Genomic DNA, 15,817 nt, shown 5'->3' with positions numbered 1-15,817 from the left:
TACGGAAGCTCCGGGACAGTGGGCTAGACGAGTGAACGGTGCGGTGGATCGAGGGCTGGCTGGATGGCAGAGCTCAGAGGGTGGTCATAAATGGGGCCGAGTCCAGGTGGAGGCCTGTGGCCAGTGGTGTCCCCCAGGGGTCAGTGCTGGGCCCGGTGCTGTTCAACTTGTTTATCAATGACCTGGACGAGGGCATGCAATGCACCCTGAGCAAGTTTGCGGATGACACCAAGCTGGGTGGAGTGGCCGACACTCCGGAGGACTGTGCTGCCATCCAGAGGGACCTGGACAGGCTGGAGAGTTGGGCAGAGAGGAACCTCATGAGGTTCAACAAGGATAAGTGCAGGGTCCTGCACCTGGGGAGGAATAACCCCAGGCATCAGTACAGATTAGGGGTCGACCTGCTGGAAAGCACCTCCATGGAGAGGGACCTGGGAGTCATGGTTGACACTAAGTTAACCATGAGTGAGCAGTGTGCCCTCGTGGCCAAGAAGGCCAATGGCATCCTGGCCTGCATCAGGAGGAGTGTTGCCAGCAGGTCAAGGGAGGTGATTCTGCCCCTCTACTCAGCTCTGGTGAGGCCGCACCTGGAGTACTGTGTTCAGTTCTGGGCACCCCAGTATAGGAGGGACGTGGAGCTTCTGGAGAGGGTCCAGAGAAGGGCAACCAGGATGATTAAGGGAATGGAACATCTCTCGTATGAAGAGAGGCTGAGCGAGCTGGGCCTGTTTTCTCTGGAGAAGAGACGGCTCAGAGGGGATATGATTAATATGTATAAGTTCAGGAAGGGAGAATGCAGGGAGGAAGGGGACAGGCTGTTCTCACTGGTGGCCAGCGATAGGACGAGGGGTAATGGCCACAAGCTGAAGCACAAGAAGTTCCGTCTCCAGGTGAGGAGCAACTTCTTTACTGTTAGGGTGACAGAGCAGTGGAACAGGCTGCCCAGGGAGGTTGTGGAGTCTCCTACTCTGGAGATCTTCAAAACCCGCCTGGATGCCACCCTGTGCCACATGCTCTAGGTGTGCCTGCTTGAGCAGGAAGGTTGGACTAGATGATCTGTAGAGGTCCCTTCCAACCTTAAATATTCTGTGAATCTGTGAACATACAGACTTAAAAAGAATTAGGAGGAGTTATTAAATAAAAAGTAACCACATGGTCAGCTGTATCCATTCAGTTGATTACCAGTGATCTATTAAATGGGAAATGCCTCGGTAGAGGGCCCGGCCAAGCTCATGGATCTATTCCTCCCTGGCTGCAACTTCCAATGACCAGTCATTATAATGCCTGTCCTCGGGACCAGCTCTTACGGAAAGATCCTGAAGCAGAGCAGCTTCCTCCCTTTCAAAAATTGGGGTACCCCATCTGAATACTCTAAGGATTGGCCATTTTGCCCATCATACAACCCAAAGCATTTGGGGGTGCAACAGCTGTGGAGTTACTTCCATCAATGACCTCAGCCCATGTCTCCTGAAGGGAGGGAACTGCTGACCAAGAGACATGAAACATCCTTGATAACATCCATGAAACATCTGCAATCCAGGGACCCAGGAAACGGCTCCTGGATTTGTGGTCCTGCATTTTAGAGAGATGAGGCAAAGCAGAGCTTTGAAGAGCGCACTCAGCAAGGTCCACAAAGGCATCCAAACTATACGTGACCTTGTCACTGAGACAGCCCAGCAGAGGCCTTCCAGAATGTGGCCACTTGTGACTCAGCTCTATGAAAACTGAACTAAGTACTACAGCAATGCAGGAATGCTCAAGAGGAGCATCTCCAAGTTATCTAAAATCAGGGGTATTTCATGCTACGCAACCTAAATTTTTTCTTTTTTAAATTTCATTCCCTTACACCCAGCCACAGTCCCTGGGAGAAATCCAGAAAGGGCTTGTGACCACTGTCATTTAGACTCTTCTGCACTTCTCTCAACTGCTCCTCTCTCATTTTCATCCTCCATCACAATATCAATTTTCTAACAACTACAGCTGATTCGCAGGGGACATGGAAGGGTATTTTGTGGCTTTAATGGACATCATGATGTAAAGGCCAATCTGCTCCAAGAGCCACCACCATTCTTCACTCTTGCTTTTACCACTAACTTTTGTATTTTAGATTATTTCACCCTAACTATACTGGTGTCCTGCTTTTGCAACCTGAACCTCCTTTGGAGGCTTCCAGCCCCTACAGCAGCTTTTTTTCCAGGTTCATTGGTATAACGGCAGTGAAAGCAACCATTTGTTTCAACCTACAATCATTTGCAAACATTATCAGCACAAAATTTTCCCTTCTGCGCTGCTAATGAAAAGGGTAAGCAGGCTCACAGCTCTGTGTGAGATCCAGCAGACACCTCCTGCCAATACCTTCTTATTTATTGCTGTCCCTTCCTCCTTCTCTTTTGTTTGGTTGTAGTCTGAATTTGAAGGTTCAACTGGAGAGTTTCTCTATAAGCCAAGTTCAAATCAGCTTTAAACACAAAGTTCAAAGACACTGCCTTGAACATTTTCTTAAAATCCAAATGTTATACCAGTCAACTGCTCGTTTTGCAAACATACCACAAAACAAAATGAGCAAAGAGAATTTTTTGAATAATTGTAAATAATTACAAGTTATTGTATTTATTTGCAAGCTTGCAAAAGTCAAGATTATACTTGACTTATACTTGACTTATTTTCTTTCTCTCTTATTTTCCCATTGCTTTCCCAAGAGAGAAAACAATGGTCAAAATCACATGTTAATAGGGACAGAAATTAATACTAACATAGATGTAGCCCCTCTGCCTAGCTGCGCTATGTGAACTTTGTATGATAGCTACCACGAACAGCCCCTCTGTTCCTGTCCTCTCCTCTCCCACCTCCAAACAGCTATCACTAGGAGAGGATGCTAGAGCTTTGGAAGGACTATCAGTTGAGGCAGCTCATCTTCTAAGTATAACATTTAGATTTTTTTTGTACTTCTTCCTGCTCACTACTCGGTTGTTAGAACCACTTCAAAGGAAGATTAAAAACAATGATAACCTGAAAAGACTTCAATATGTTCACTGCACAGGTACTTATGTATCCCAGAATAAATACAGAATGCTAGGATGAAGGTTTTTTTGTTCGTATCTTTGAACACTGTATACAAGTCTTTAAGAGACTATTCACAGTAATAACTGCTGTGTAACAGGAAAAAAGTGTTTCCATTTAGCTGTTAAAAAGAGTTTAAGAAATAGGCTCTGAATGGTTACAGTCATAACTGATTCAGTTAGAATCATACAGTTTAGATTCAGTTACAGTCATAACCAGATGAAGAGAGCTGGTTAGAAGAATGTAAAGAACATATGTTGAAATTAGCATGGGTTAAGGGAATAAGAACTGCAAGCAGATGACGATGGGATGTAAAAGACTTGATTGCTGTGTATTTAGGATGGTACATTATTCACAGCTGGAGGTATCAACAGTAAATTAGAGGAGCATCAGAAAGCAGTACCCTCCCTCAGTGCGCTCTCTAACCAGAGCACTTATTAGGGGGGATCTTTCTCAGCAGAGCAGCAAAGCAGAGACCAGCGGGTAACAGATCACAGCTCAAACCGTCACACTATGGCATGTAGAAGGGCTTGGCATGCCAGCCTTTATGGATTCTTTACAGAAGTCTGTGCTCTTCAGTGTTAACTGAAACTCAAGGACATTCACGACGTTTGTTTTAAAACAGCATACACTTATTTTACATGCATTTTACATGCATACACTTATAAATAATAGAAAGAAAAAGTTAGGGAAACATACCTCTGATAAAAATGTCTGGGCAGATTTCTGTGCTCCTACATGGAGCAGATATTCATATACGTACAATGCTAATCTGAAAAACAAATGAGACAATATATAAGTACCGTGCATTTGCCTGGTCTTCTTTTTAGAAGCAGAAGATTTCTGAAGTCAGAGGAGCGCACGCTGTTCCCTCTCAGAAAACACTGTGCACTGCACCTGTCAAATCTGTTATCTGCACTGAACTTCTAAAGCAAGAACGTGTAGGTCAACCTGAGCAGAGGTGTTTAAATAGTAGTTAATTAAATATTATTAAAACCCCAAATTACTTAATGTCAATATTTTTAATGATATTTGGACAGGTGCCCAGTTAGCTAACAACAGACCTACTGCCACTCCGTATTTGCCCACACTATAGCATGCTTACAGTAAATATAATATACCCATACTGTAACACGGCTTATTTTTCCCCATCAGACTTGTCGTACGGGAGATGTGTCCCGCTGGAGCTCATTTGGACAATAGCCTGCGTTTATTCAAGGAACACACAAACCTTAAGCTGCACAGAAAAAGCACTGGCCGAAGCCACAGGACCACTGCAGCACAGCCCCATCCCTTTACACAGCAGAGTATAAACAGATTGTTAGGTTTGTTCCAACATGTGTGTCTCCGAGCATGACCACCCAGCTACAAATTACCATCACACTTCCAAGAGGATCTTCACAAAAAGTGATCTTCGGCAGAATTCACCGAATTCAACGGAATTGCACAAGGATCTTGCTGCAAAAAGAGCAAGACACTCTGAATACCTTGGAGCTGGAGCACTCTGTGCACCAAGCTCCAGCTGAGAGCACCTTTGCAAACACGCAGGAAGAGCTGAGCAGCAGCAACAGCTTCTGTTCAGACAGACCAGATTTGGATGAGCAAACTAAAGATGAAGCACTTCTAACCTGCAGCTTCTTCTCCAGGGAAGCTCCTGCCTTTTGAAGGTCTCACTTACTGAGATGTGCATCTCTCTTACAAATAATGATTTAATATAAATACTTAGAAATTGCTTACAGTAAAAGTCAGTGCAAGAAAGAAAAGAAAGGCAGCGTTTCTTTTAAAACTGCTACCTAAACCGCTTTTAAGAAGTTAAATCTGAGTGGACTTGGTAATTTACTGCTGTTCCTATTTGAAACACTTTGCTATTCATATTCAGAAAGATGTAGTTTAACTAAACAAAATAGAGCAGCCCAGAATTTCTCCACCCCTGTTACTTCTCAAAAGGCAATAGATACTGGATAGGATGACTGCTGTAATGGCAATGACAGAAGAGTAATTACTGTAGCAACCTGGTGGGAAATGGTGTGAAATTCTAAAATCTGGGAGGGGCTTTTTGTTTGTTCTTTGAACATAGGATCCTCACACTACTTCACTCTCTCCCCAACATGAAAAGCAAAACTTTGTTTTTTCATATAACCAAAAATAATGGTTTTTATTTAAGCATATGATTATTAAGCATATGATTTGAAGCTTACCCACTGCTTAATTCTTATATTTTACAAAATAGTTGTATATAGATTTTATTTGGTATTTTCACATAAAAACATATTAATATTTATCAATAAATACCTATCTTGGAGGGCAACAATAAAAGGCTAAGGAGAAGAGTTATTCCCCTGGAGCACAGCAAGGGCAGTGCCCGAGTGCCACACGGAGCAGGCCTGGTACAGGGAATGCCTCCTGTGAGCACCGGGGAGAGAGCTGATCGCTTGTGTTGGAGGCTGGCTTCCCAAAAGCACACCAGCACCTGTCAAAAACAAAGTCAAAGCTTGTTGACTTAATCCCTGCCAGTTGAACTGTCATTAAATTTTTAAGCAATAAATGGTTGGAGACAAAATCTAAGATCAGAAAGATGTCGGAGGCACAGAAGAGGAACTATTTCTACAATAACCAAGATGACTTATTTTCCTAGCAACACTTTAAAACATTTCATGTCTTGAGACGCACATTTTTTTTGTTCTTATCAAAACATGAAGCGTGCAGTCCAGATAAAAGGATTTGTGTGATCATATCCTTTCTAGCCAGCAAATGAAAGCTAACAGCGAAAGAACCAGCAGTTTATTGCGGATACACCACCTTTGTAAGCCTGCCGTCTGTCGAAAGCTTTAGCAAATACTGTACCATGATACCCAAATCACCAGCACAAGACTTTAATTCTAAGCAGCTTTGTACGTCTCATCCCAGGACTCCTGGATTGTATCTGCAGAGGAGCACGTGCCAGGCGGGAGAGCCGCGGCGCTGCTGCCGCTGCAGCGCAGCCTGGGAGCCTTCCAAAAACACAACTTGATTAAAACAACCAAGGAGACAGCCTTGAAAGTTCAATACAAATACACGGAATGTGCCAAGTGAGCTGTAATTAAAATTAGAACAATATTTTCTGCTCTTCGGCATACATTTTTATGTCGGTTTAACTATACTAACTGTGAAATGAACCGGTTAAACTCTTCCATTTTTGAAGGGGGAGAGGAGCCGACTTCAGGAAGAGGTAAATGGTGCAAGCCTGAGGCTTCCCAAAGGGCGCAGCTGTGATAATCTGCCTCTGGGCAGGGGAGCTGCCTCACTCCTCGCGCAGGAAAGCGGGGAGCCCCTTCCCCGAACAGACGCGAGGCAGGCGGCAGAGCTGCGTCACGTTACATCTACCTCGCTGGTCCATCCCTGGTTACTGCTCTGTCAGGGGGTCTTTACAAAACTTAACAACATTATCGTTTTATTCAGAAATAAAGGCATTTGCCACAGAGATCAAAAGAAAGATACTACTGTTTTACTGCATTAGTCACAGCAAAAGGATGAAGGAAAACTGATGCTCTGAGCAAAGACAGCAAAAAAGATGCAACGCAGGGTAACAAGGGGGATTAATGGATATAGTAACTTTAACTATGACATAAGAAAGATTAGAATAAGATAAAAATGGCCACAGTTCAAGTATATAAAATTAACACAGCAATACACTAGTTCACATCTGAGCAGATGTCTAAGAAAACAATAACGAGAAAGTCTCCGTCACCAGGGTTCAAAGTGGCATTTTCAAAGAGAGTATTTACTCAATAAACTGGTGTGAGAAACGGGGTGGGAAAGCAGCAAGCAGACATATGCTACGTTTTCATATTTACATACTTCTTGACATCCTATGAGTAACGTGAGAAGCAAATATTGCTAATCAATTTGTGTGAATTCTGCCACAACTTTTGTCAAGACAGGCCATGGGTTCTGTAAAAGTTACTGCCTGGTTCTTACTGCTACAGTACTGCGATTTTGCTCACTTTGTGTGTTCTTCCTGGTGTTTCTGCTCTTATTTGAGAGCTCAGTCATATGCTGCACAAATGAACCACTCAGGAGATCTGAGGAAACCCGTTACCAGCACACAGCACCAGCAAATACAGCCCAGTCACTGTCAGCCTGCTGTGGCAATGACTTGTCCCTGTTAGGGTGCAACTCCCTAAGTTAACTGCAATGGTTGTCGCAGTGGGTCCACTGATGACAAGTAGATGGTAAACTTCTTCAATTTCAAATCAAAAATTAAGATGACACCAAGCTTTCTATAAAAGGTGCTAGTGAAAACCTGAAGCCTGAAGAGGACGTTCGCTGCGTGTATTTTCAGCACCCAACCATGCTCTGAGTCACATTCCCTGCACGACTCCTGCAGACTTCTCCGCCTGTACGTGGGCTACTCCTCTGGCTGTTTGGATGAGCCTATGCCAGCTGCCTCCAGAAGGCAGTGCAGGTATAGACTGTGTCCTACTTGCACACCCACAGTTCTGACTGGCAAGTACCTGAACAACACACTCAAAAGAAGAATCTGCTCCTTAGGTAGGAGTTCAGTGACGGTGGCTGCTGGCACGGAAGCTGTCTCAAGGGCTCAAGTCACAGCAAGAACTCCTGGAGGAACAAAATATTTGCAAAGAGGGAAATGGCAGCATCATTATTAGTTCAGTGAGAAGATACATATTTAGAGAAGTGGCTGTGTCTCAATCCAGGACAGCACATTAGCATTCACAAAGGGTGATCCACTGTGCCCTGTCTTGCCCTACAGGCACAAAGCTTGGGTCAAAAAGCCCAAGAACAGACAATGAACGGACACTGCTCCACCCTGCAGCCCAGAAGCTGGGCTCAGAAGAGTGAGGAGCTCCTGCTCCAGCTGCAGCAGATCCAGCTCCTGCCGCATCAGCTCCTGCTTCCTCCTCGAACTGCCCGGTAAACCTGCCAGGAGCAGGCAACTATCACACAGAGTTCCACTGAGCTGGGAAAAGCTTTACTTCCATTGCTTTACTAGCCACTTGCCACAACTAAAAATACACATATATATTTTAACTGATGACACAGTTGTGCAGCCATTACACAGAAAGCCATAAAATCAGAGGGGGTAAGAAGGAAAGCCTCCAGCTCCCCAAGCTTGGCAGTGCGCCAAAGCAAGTCCTAAGTTCTGCCTCTACCTTCTCACAACTGGGCTAAACAACCGGTGCCTTTTTCCTAAAATCTATGCCGATGAATGAGCCTGAATGCAGAAATATGTCAGCTTATTCCCTGGATGTTAGCAGCACCTTTGCCAGTAACAGCCATCACACTGTTAATGTTGGACAGTCAGTTTTTCTAAAAAATCATATATATTGTCAGAATGCTCTTGATCTGAATACTGCAGAAATAAACTTATCATATTGGGATTGTTAAGAGACTTTTTTAAGGCTAATTCTGTATGGGAAGTTCTGCAGACAATATACAATTGCCTTGTAAAATGCCTAATATTACAGTAAGAAAAATCACATTGAAAACTAATAAACCAATGCCCATAGACAATATCTAGTTTGTATGTAGAAGAGTGAAGCAGCTGAGCAACATTTAAAAGCAGTTCTGTAGAACAGGTCTTAAATGTTCCTTCCTGTGCTTCGGGAGTCTTGGAGTATCACAGAATCACTGCTGCTGACCCATGCAAAGATGCAGAATTTTTTGTTTTGTTTTGGTTAAAACTCTCCAGATCCTGAGATTCTGGGAATCTCGTTGATGTACATAACTTATAAATCTCATTCTCTAAAGTAAGAGAGAGTTGCACTGACCCATACATAAGATACAATACATCAGCTAAATGCAACATTTCACATTTAAGTTTTTTGAGCAAACTTTCTCCAACCCATCACTTCAGCAGTTGAAAAACTGACCTGAAGCTCCTGTTGGCAAGCTAGTTGGGTCAATTTCAGCTAAAAAGGGTAAGTAGTTCCTTTAAATATTCCCTGTTTTTAACAGTCTTGCCTGCCATGGCCAGACCACCCTTCTCCCCGCTGCTTGATGCTGCTGCTGATCATTTTCGCAGTCCCTGTGATGCGGATGATCCAGGCAGCTCAGCACAGAGGTGAGAGGTACGAGGGGCTGCAGCACCAGGTCAGCGCTGCAGACTCCCCGTGCGCCCTCCCCACGCAGCCTTGCTGCACGGGGCAGCATCGGCTCGCTCAGCTGCAGCATCAAACCCCAACGCTACCCAAGAATGTGCTGACACTTTCTCAGCTGCTTCGGCAAGCGCGTGAATGGCAGCCTCAGCTTTACAGGACTTATTTGTACACACGCACCTCGGCGCATTAGCTCAGCCAGGCAGCCCGGTTCACCTACACATGATTTACATTTGTGTTTGTATAGCTTGAGGCCAGCAGGCTGCACTTCTCAGGAGCCTCTAATCACGCCAAGCGCTTTTCCAGCTCAAAATATTATTTGTATTAATCTCAGTGCTCTCTGTCCCACCAACGATGTGATGGGTTTTCTGAGAAACGCCTGCGTGTTAAATGAAACACAACCGTTGGTCTGAGGAAACAGGATGTCCCAAGGGAGACACTCGGTGTTGGTTCGACTGTGTACACTGCCTTTTCCGAGCGATCCTATCACAACCCTACAAACACAGGCAGCATAAAAATGTATGTATTTGACATTATCCATCTGCACTGATTTCTCTCTTTATTTGTAGAGGGCAGAACGCATTCTCCCTGCACATAGTCAAGACAGGTATAAGCCCCAAACTGTTTGGGGCTTTTAGTCTGACCTGCTTTTAGTCTGGTTTTACAGTCTTCACACAGCATGTTTGTGGGGAGGCACTTTCATTTCTGTTCTTTATTCTACTTGATTGCTTGGAGGTCATCCCGAAACGATACCTCATTCATTTTGCTCTTCCTCTTCTTGGCTGTATATACAACTTCAAGACAAAAGGCAGTTGTAACCTAGTAAGTACCCTCTTACTCTGGTGCTATTAGATATAACATTTTTCTTCTCAGTTTACCCATACACTTAAACTCACAAACTCTTTTTGTGGGGCTAATTTCATAAGTTTACCACTTAATCTCCTCGTATCTATGGATTTCAGCTGTCAGCAAAACTGCTTCTGGCAACACATTAACTTCTGCACCAGTATCCAACTAAAAACTGGACATCTGGTGTCCGTGGATTTCCTGACAAAATCAGAGATACATCTTCTGGCGAGATCTGCAGTCTCTCCCACAAGCATTTAACTGACTATGGTTTCATATATTCTCTTCTGCTAAGGATGTCTTGGTTTGGGCTAAAATGTCACAACACACAGTGCTCCAAATACTATTTCCATTTGATGCTGATTCAGTTTCAAATTCATTTTCCTCTCAGTTCTCAGCCTGTTTTAAAGGGATTTTAAAGGGATTTAAAATATTGCACTACGAAAGCATTCTTTTGTAGACTTTATTTTGAATGGGACAGTTTTCAATCCCAAACGGGCATTTCCAAATTTCCCAATTCCCAACACTCTATCGAAAAGCAGATTTTCTCCATGGCCACTATGGAATCACAACCTCCGCTCTTTCAGTCTATTCAGTTGCCATTACCTCTGCTTTACAGTTTACTTTTATTCTGCTGGTTAGAAAACTAACCCAGAGAAAGAGAGAAACAAAAAGAAACAGAAAGTGGGTAGTTTTCTGTTGGTTAGCAGTGACTGAGCAGGCAAGGGCCACGGCAGGCTGCTGCAGAGGCCACAGGAGCAGCCCCTGGCTGAGCGGGGCTGCCTGCAGCCCTGGGCCCGCGCCTGCACTTCCTCCTCGTGGCCAGCAGCTCAGGTATGCCAATTTTAAGGGAATCTCCAAGTAGTTTCCAATTATCCCTCCTTTATCCATGTGTCAGTTAAACGCGTGAACTATTCCACCTATCACAGCTATCAAATTCGCTAAATGGTGGCTTAGAAAATGTTAAGCAACATAACACGTTCTCCAATGAAAGCAAATTCACCCCCTTTATAAACACACGAGCTTCTACCTCTTTCTGGTAATAAAGGTGATCACCTCGGTCTTCCCTGCTGCTTTCAGATGGGATAGTAACAGGTTTTTACATGCTATTTTCCCCCTAGTATGTAATTTCCTATAGTTAAAGAGTTTAATGCAATGCATCCTGCCCTGGCAGTAAGCAGAGCTAACAGCATGGAACTGTCCTAGGGAGAGCCTCTCACAGAGAGCAGAGCACAAACACAGGCCTTAGAAACCCACAAACTTTAAAGCTATACATTTGCTCCGGGATTACCAGTAGGTGGTATCTAACTCAGCAGCTAGTGTATGACATTTCTTTGTAGACTTAAGCACTTGTTACGTACCACAAAAGGTTGCTTTAGACTCCTTTCTCAACAGCAACCACGCTGACACTGATCCACGACACTGAAAACACTGGATTTTGATGCTCACTACCTGTCACTTGTCACTTGCTACATACAAAGGAAAAATTAATTTGCAAAATTTGCCGGTAACTTAAATGACAGGTTTTAAAATTATGCATGAAAAAAAGAGACGCTTTGCATTTATACGCCAATAGAGAAACAAGGACCGCCTTGCAAGTCTGCCGTGGCCAGCGCACCCAGGCTGCTGCTGGCCTCGTGCTCCAGCCCCTGCCCAGCGCAGGCAGGCGATGCCTTCTCAGCACCGAGAGGCTTGAGAGGCTCCTGCTCTGGGCTGCTCTGAGCGGCTCCTGCTCCTGCTCTCAGCTGCGCGCTGCCCACGGCCGTCCCGTGTGCGTTGGTGAGCGCCGCAGGGGCCTGCAGCCCGCTCAGGGCAGCGGCAGCCACCTCGGCGGCCACCTCAGCAGCCTTCACCTGCAGCAGCAACTGCAGCCAGGGCGGCCCCGGCGAGGGGCTGCCGGGGCTGGGCGGCAGCAGCAACTGCAAGCACGAGAGCAGGGCCAGCTTGAAATGCTGCTGCTGTTCCCAGAGCTGCTGCCTGTCGCGGAGCAGAAGGGCCTCCTGACTTGGTTGCAGCAGCACCGGGAGAGGAGGGACGAGGGAGGCAGCTCGGACACATACAGGCAGGTGCCCGCGAAGGACCTAGGTTCATCTCAGATCAGAGCTGCCCCGATACTGCCGTGTGAATCAGGCCCGTTTTCGTCACCAGGCAAGTAGGAGGCAACCTGACTGCATCTGGGACCTGGCTCCTGGAAGAATCCATGTTTTTGCCAGGAGTTTGCTCTTCTCAGGAAGTCTATGTTTAATGCTTTCACTAAATGGGATGGATGCCCAACAAGGACTGTCAGGAGTCACTACTGGAGCCCTCACAACTTTTCCGGACAACCTGTTCCAGAGCCCTGTTACCTCAGAGTGAGGAGGTTTTCCCGGTGTATCTATAGGAAAAGTAATGTCTGAAGCAATTTCTGCGAATGATTGTGAAATGAGAGCATTCCCTTCTAGAGAGAGGCCGCTTGAAAGCATCAGAATAAGCTTACGGATTCCAGAAGTCAACGAATTCAGGGAGGAGGAAGAAAGAGTTTCTTCAAAAAATAAATAACCGAAAGAAAAGTGTGAAAATATTAAGTGATTCAGACTATATTAAAAAAAAATACACAACAGCAAATACCACACGGAAGAAAGATAGGAAGCACAATACAAGGCTACCCCAGCTGCATCCAAATTTCCTCAGTAATCTAAGAAAAGGAAGTAACAACAAAAATAACTGAGTATTAAGGAACACCGCAAGGACATAATAACAAAATCAGAGTGCAAAATCAGAATGGCTCAAGTGCAAAGGACATTAATAAGGTAGCAAGAGCACACTTAGTTTCCCCAAATAGATATAGTTCTATTATTAAAAGCGAAAAAAAAAAGCATATAGGAAAAAAAAAATGTAGAGAAGCTTGAAATTTGGATGCCTGCTTTGCTTCCCGCTTCAGAAAGTAGGGGAAAAAAAAGAACCGCTACTTAAATATGGCAACAGGAGTAGTAACAGTCACAGGAAACACCTTGAAGAATATTTTGGTAATACAGCTGTATTACAGGTGGGAGGGCTGGAAGCCTTTCCCTCAGCAGCGCTGAGATGAACAGGCTGAAGTGCTCTCTGCACCTGGAAGAACCGAAGAAAGGTAAGACTAGGACACATCTTTGGAAAAGGGAAAAAGGAAAGGCCCATGGGTTTACAGAATATGCAGAAATAATCCTTAGCACCCCAGAATTTTAATTTTTAGGATCAGACAAGCCATAAACAGACCGTTGACTTTATTTTTTAAGAATAGAGCACATTAACTCTCCTCTAATAGAATAAAATATTCTATAAATTATTTTATATAAATAAAAGGCGTGCTACCACTTTTGTTTTTCTAAACGCTGTGGTCTAATAAGGTGACAACCAAGCATCTGGTTGAATCAGAGACTTCCCAAATGCTGCTGTGCTGACAGCTGGCAAGGATCACCCCATTGCTTTGCAGCCTGCTCTTCACTCAGGGCAAGTTCTTTGCAGGGAACCAAAGTGAAAGAACTCGAGGAATTTCCCTAAAAACCGATGACAAACAGGTACTCGGGAGTGCAAGCAGAGCGAATTCGTGCGCAGGCAGCTTGGTGCTGCAAAGCTTCCCGCGCAGGCGGCCTCCCCACACGGCCGCCGTTGCCCCATGGGTCAGCCGCACGCGGCGTGGTAACCGCGTCCCAGCAGCTGGCGAACCGCTGCCAGCCCCGTGGCACCTGCCTGCCGAGTGCCGGCACAGCTGGCCGAGCTGCTGGAAGGCTGCAGGCGCCTGCCTGCCACGTCTCCCTCCGGCTGATAGAGACGTGCTGAGCAAACAGCTGGGGGGAGTCTCTTGCTGCTCCCCATGCTGGATCGAGGCCAAGAAGGATTAGCCAAGATCCCCAGCGTACTCACAACAACTCCATTCAGTCACGGCTCCGGAAAAGCTCGAGCGCCCGGCTACAACCTGCAGTCCATGCACGGCAAGTCTGCTGAGCTTCCAGTCCTCTCTGAGCCTGCTCAGCGCACGCTTACAACCAAACTCACATATTTTACATTCTCACAGATAATCCGCGTTGACTCCAAAATGGAAGTTAGAGAGAATATTTTCTTTTGAAAAGTCATTAAAAAAAAAATCTTCTCACAGATTTTTCTTTTTTTAGGAGAATACACTCCATACAAAAGGAATTTCATCAGGAGAGAAAGATATTTGGGAATATAGTTAACAAGCAGACAGTCCACAAAAAGCAAAACAGTAATGGTAGAAACCCTGCAGCTGCGAGGTCGTCCTGCCAAGAGCGCAGCTAGGGAACTTTAATGCTGCCTGACTGAACTGCTGCTTCTTGCTGCTCTTCCAGGAAAGGAAAGCAGGAAAAGAGGGCTGACAGTACTGGATTCCATGCTGGTAGCTGATATTTGGTAGCAGAACTGCTAACAGTCTTCTTTTTGTCCCCCTGCTAGCCAGCCTGTTGTGGCGCAAGCCGGTGGTGCTCGGGATCGCGGCGCGCGGGCCGCCCAGGAGCTGTGGCCTGCAAGGCCGGGCCGCGGCGGCAGCTCCGTGGCTCGGAGCCCCGGCCGGGCGGGAGCCTCGCTCCAGCCACGGGCGCCTTTCGCGATGCCAGGGCTCTGCGCCCGCTCCAGAAAGGGCCGGGCGTGGGTGGTGTGTGGGAGCCAGATGGGCTCCGGGCAGCTGGGCAGCTGCGGTGCCCAGCTTTCAGCACGGCTCCGGGCGGCTCCACCGGAGCCCCTATGGAAGCACGTTTACAAGCCTCACATCCCCCTGGGATAACCAAAGCGGGCAGCGCCAGCGCAGCAAGGGGGAGCTGCACTTAGCTTGTGACCAAGAGGAAATGGAGACGGAAGGCAGCAGTGCCGACTCAAAGCATTAGAGTTAAAAAATGCTCGAGAGCTTTTTTTTTCCTTTTTTTTTTTTTTTTGCCACAACTGCAGGGTGGAGGTAGCTTTGCTAAGGAGAGTTTCAGAACACATTTTCCACGATTTGATCAGTGCTAAGGCATTTTATGTAAACATCCTCTGTAAAAATAGCACAAAATTCTAACACTCTGTTCTCTGATGCACTCAAGAATAGTTTATTTAAATACAAATACTACTCTGCCCACTGCTCCAGTTCAACCTACTGTTTGAGTAGTATTTCCAGTCTCTTCTCAGTGACATTTTTAAGGATTTTGATCAAATTATTTCTTTAGAACACGGGGAAGTTGAACAAAAAGACTTGCACAACTTTCACATATTTTTCACTTCTGTGTTAAATATGAATATTTATATTCAGTAAATATTTGTCTTTAAGAAACCGTTGACATACTACTCAAAACAGAGAAAGAGACCTGAGTTATTTTTATGGCGTTAAAAGATCTGATCTCAAGCCAGGAAGCTGTGCGCATACACACTGCAGTCCACACACACTATCTTGGCCATCTTTACTTCATTTGCTGTTTGCTACCAGGACAAAAAAGGCATCTTCAGTTCTTGAATTCTTCCTGAACTCCTAGGAACAGAGTCCAGAGTAAGCAACAGTCTGCAGGGCATCACAGCTCTGTGTTTGAGAGCAGGAGATCTGCCTTGCTGAATTTCATTTAAAATAAGACTTGCAAGACACCTAAACTTAAAACTCTTTTGAACTGCACCTGCAGAAGCAAGGGAAGAGACAACGTTTTGACCGTTTCTCCTCCAGACTACCAGCCTTTATCTTTACTAAGCTGCATTGAAAAGTTAGTACTACTGGAAGAAAAAAGTACTTAGAGACTCTTCAAGAGTTATTGTACAAGTTGCTTCAAGTATTATCTGACGGAGAAAGCTAGGAAGTCTCTCACTCTTTCCACCAAACT

At 45.3% G+C, this 15,817-nt stretch overlaps 1 protein-coding gene across 1 annotated transcript in view; it reads right to left on the bottom strand.

Moving 5' to 3' along the window:
* The window catches only part of SSBP2 (single stranded DNA binding protein 2), a 170,840-nt gene that overhangs the window by 128,002 nt on the left and 27,021 nt on the right, over positions 1–15,817 (bottom strand). The window contains exon 2 of the mRNA XM_026035299.1: positions 3,760–3,832. Coding sequence (XP_025891084.1) covers positions 3,760–3,832 — 73 coding nt within the window. The remainder of the gene's footprint in view (positions 1–3,759; positions 3,833–15,817) is intronic.

The sequence above is a fragment of the Nothoprocta perdicaria genome, unplaced genomic scaffold (genome assembly GCF_003342845.1).
Source record: "Nothoprocta perdicaria isolate Ctin4 unplaced genomic scaffold, notPer1 scaffold_1, whole genome shotgun sequence".
NCBI classification, from domain to species: domain Eukaryota; kingdom Metazoa; phylum Chordata; class Aves; order Tinamiformes; family Tinamidae; genus Nothoprocta; species Nothoprocta perdicaria.
The sequence above is the reverse complement of the archived record's forward strand: the minus strand, read 5'-3'. Positions and strand labels throughout refer to the sequence as shown.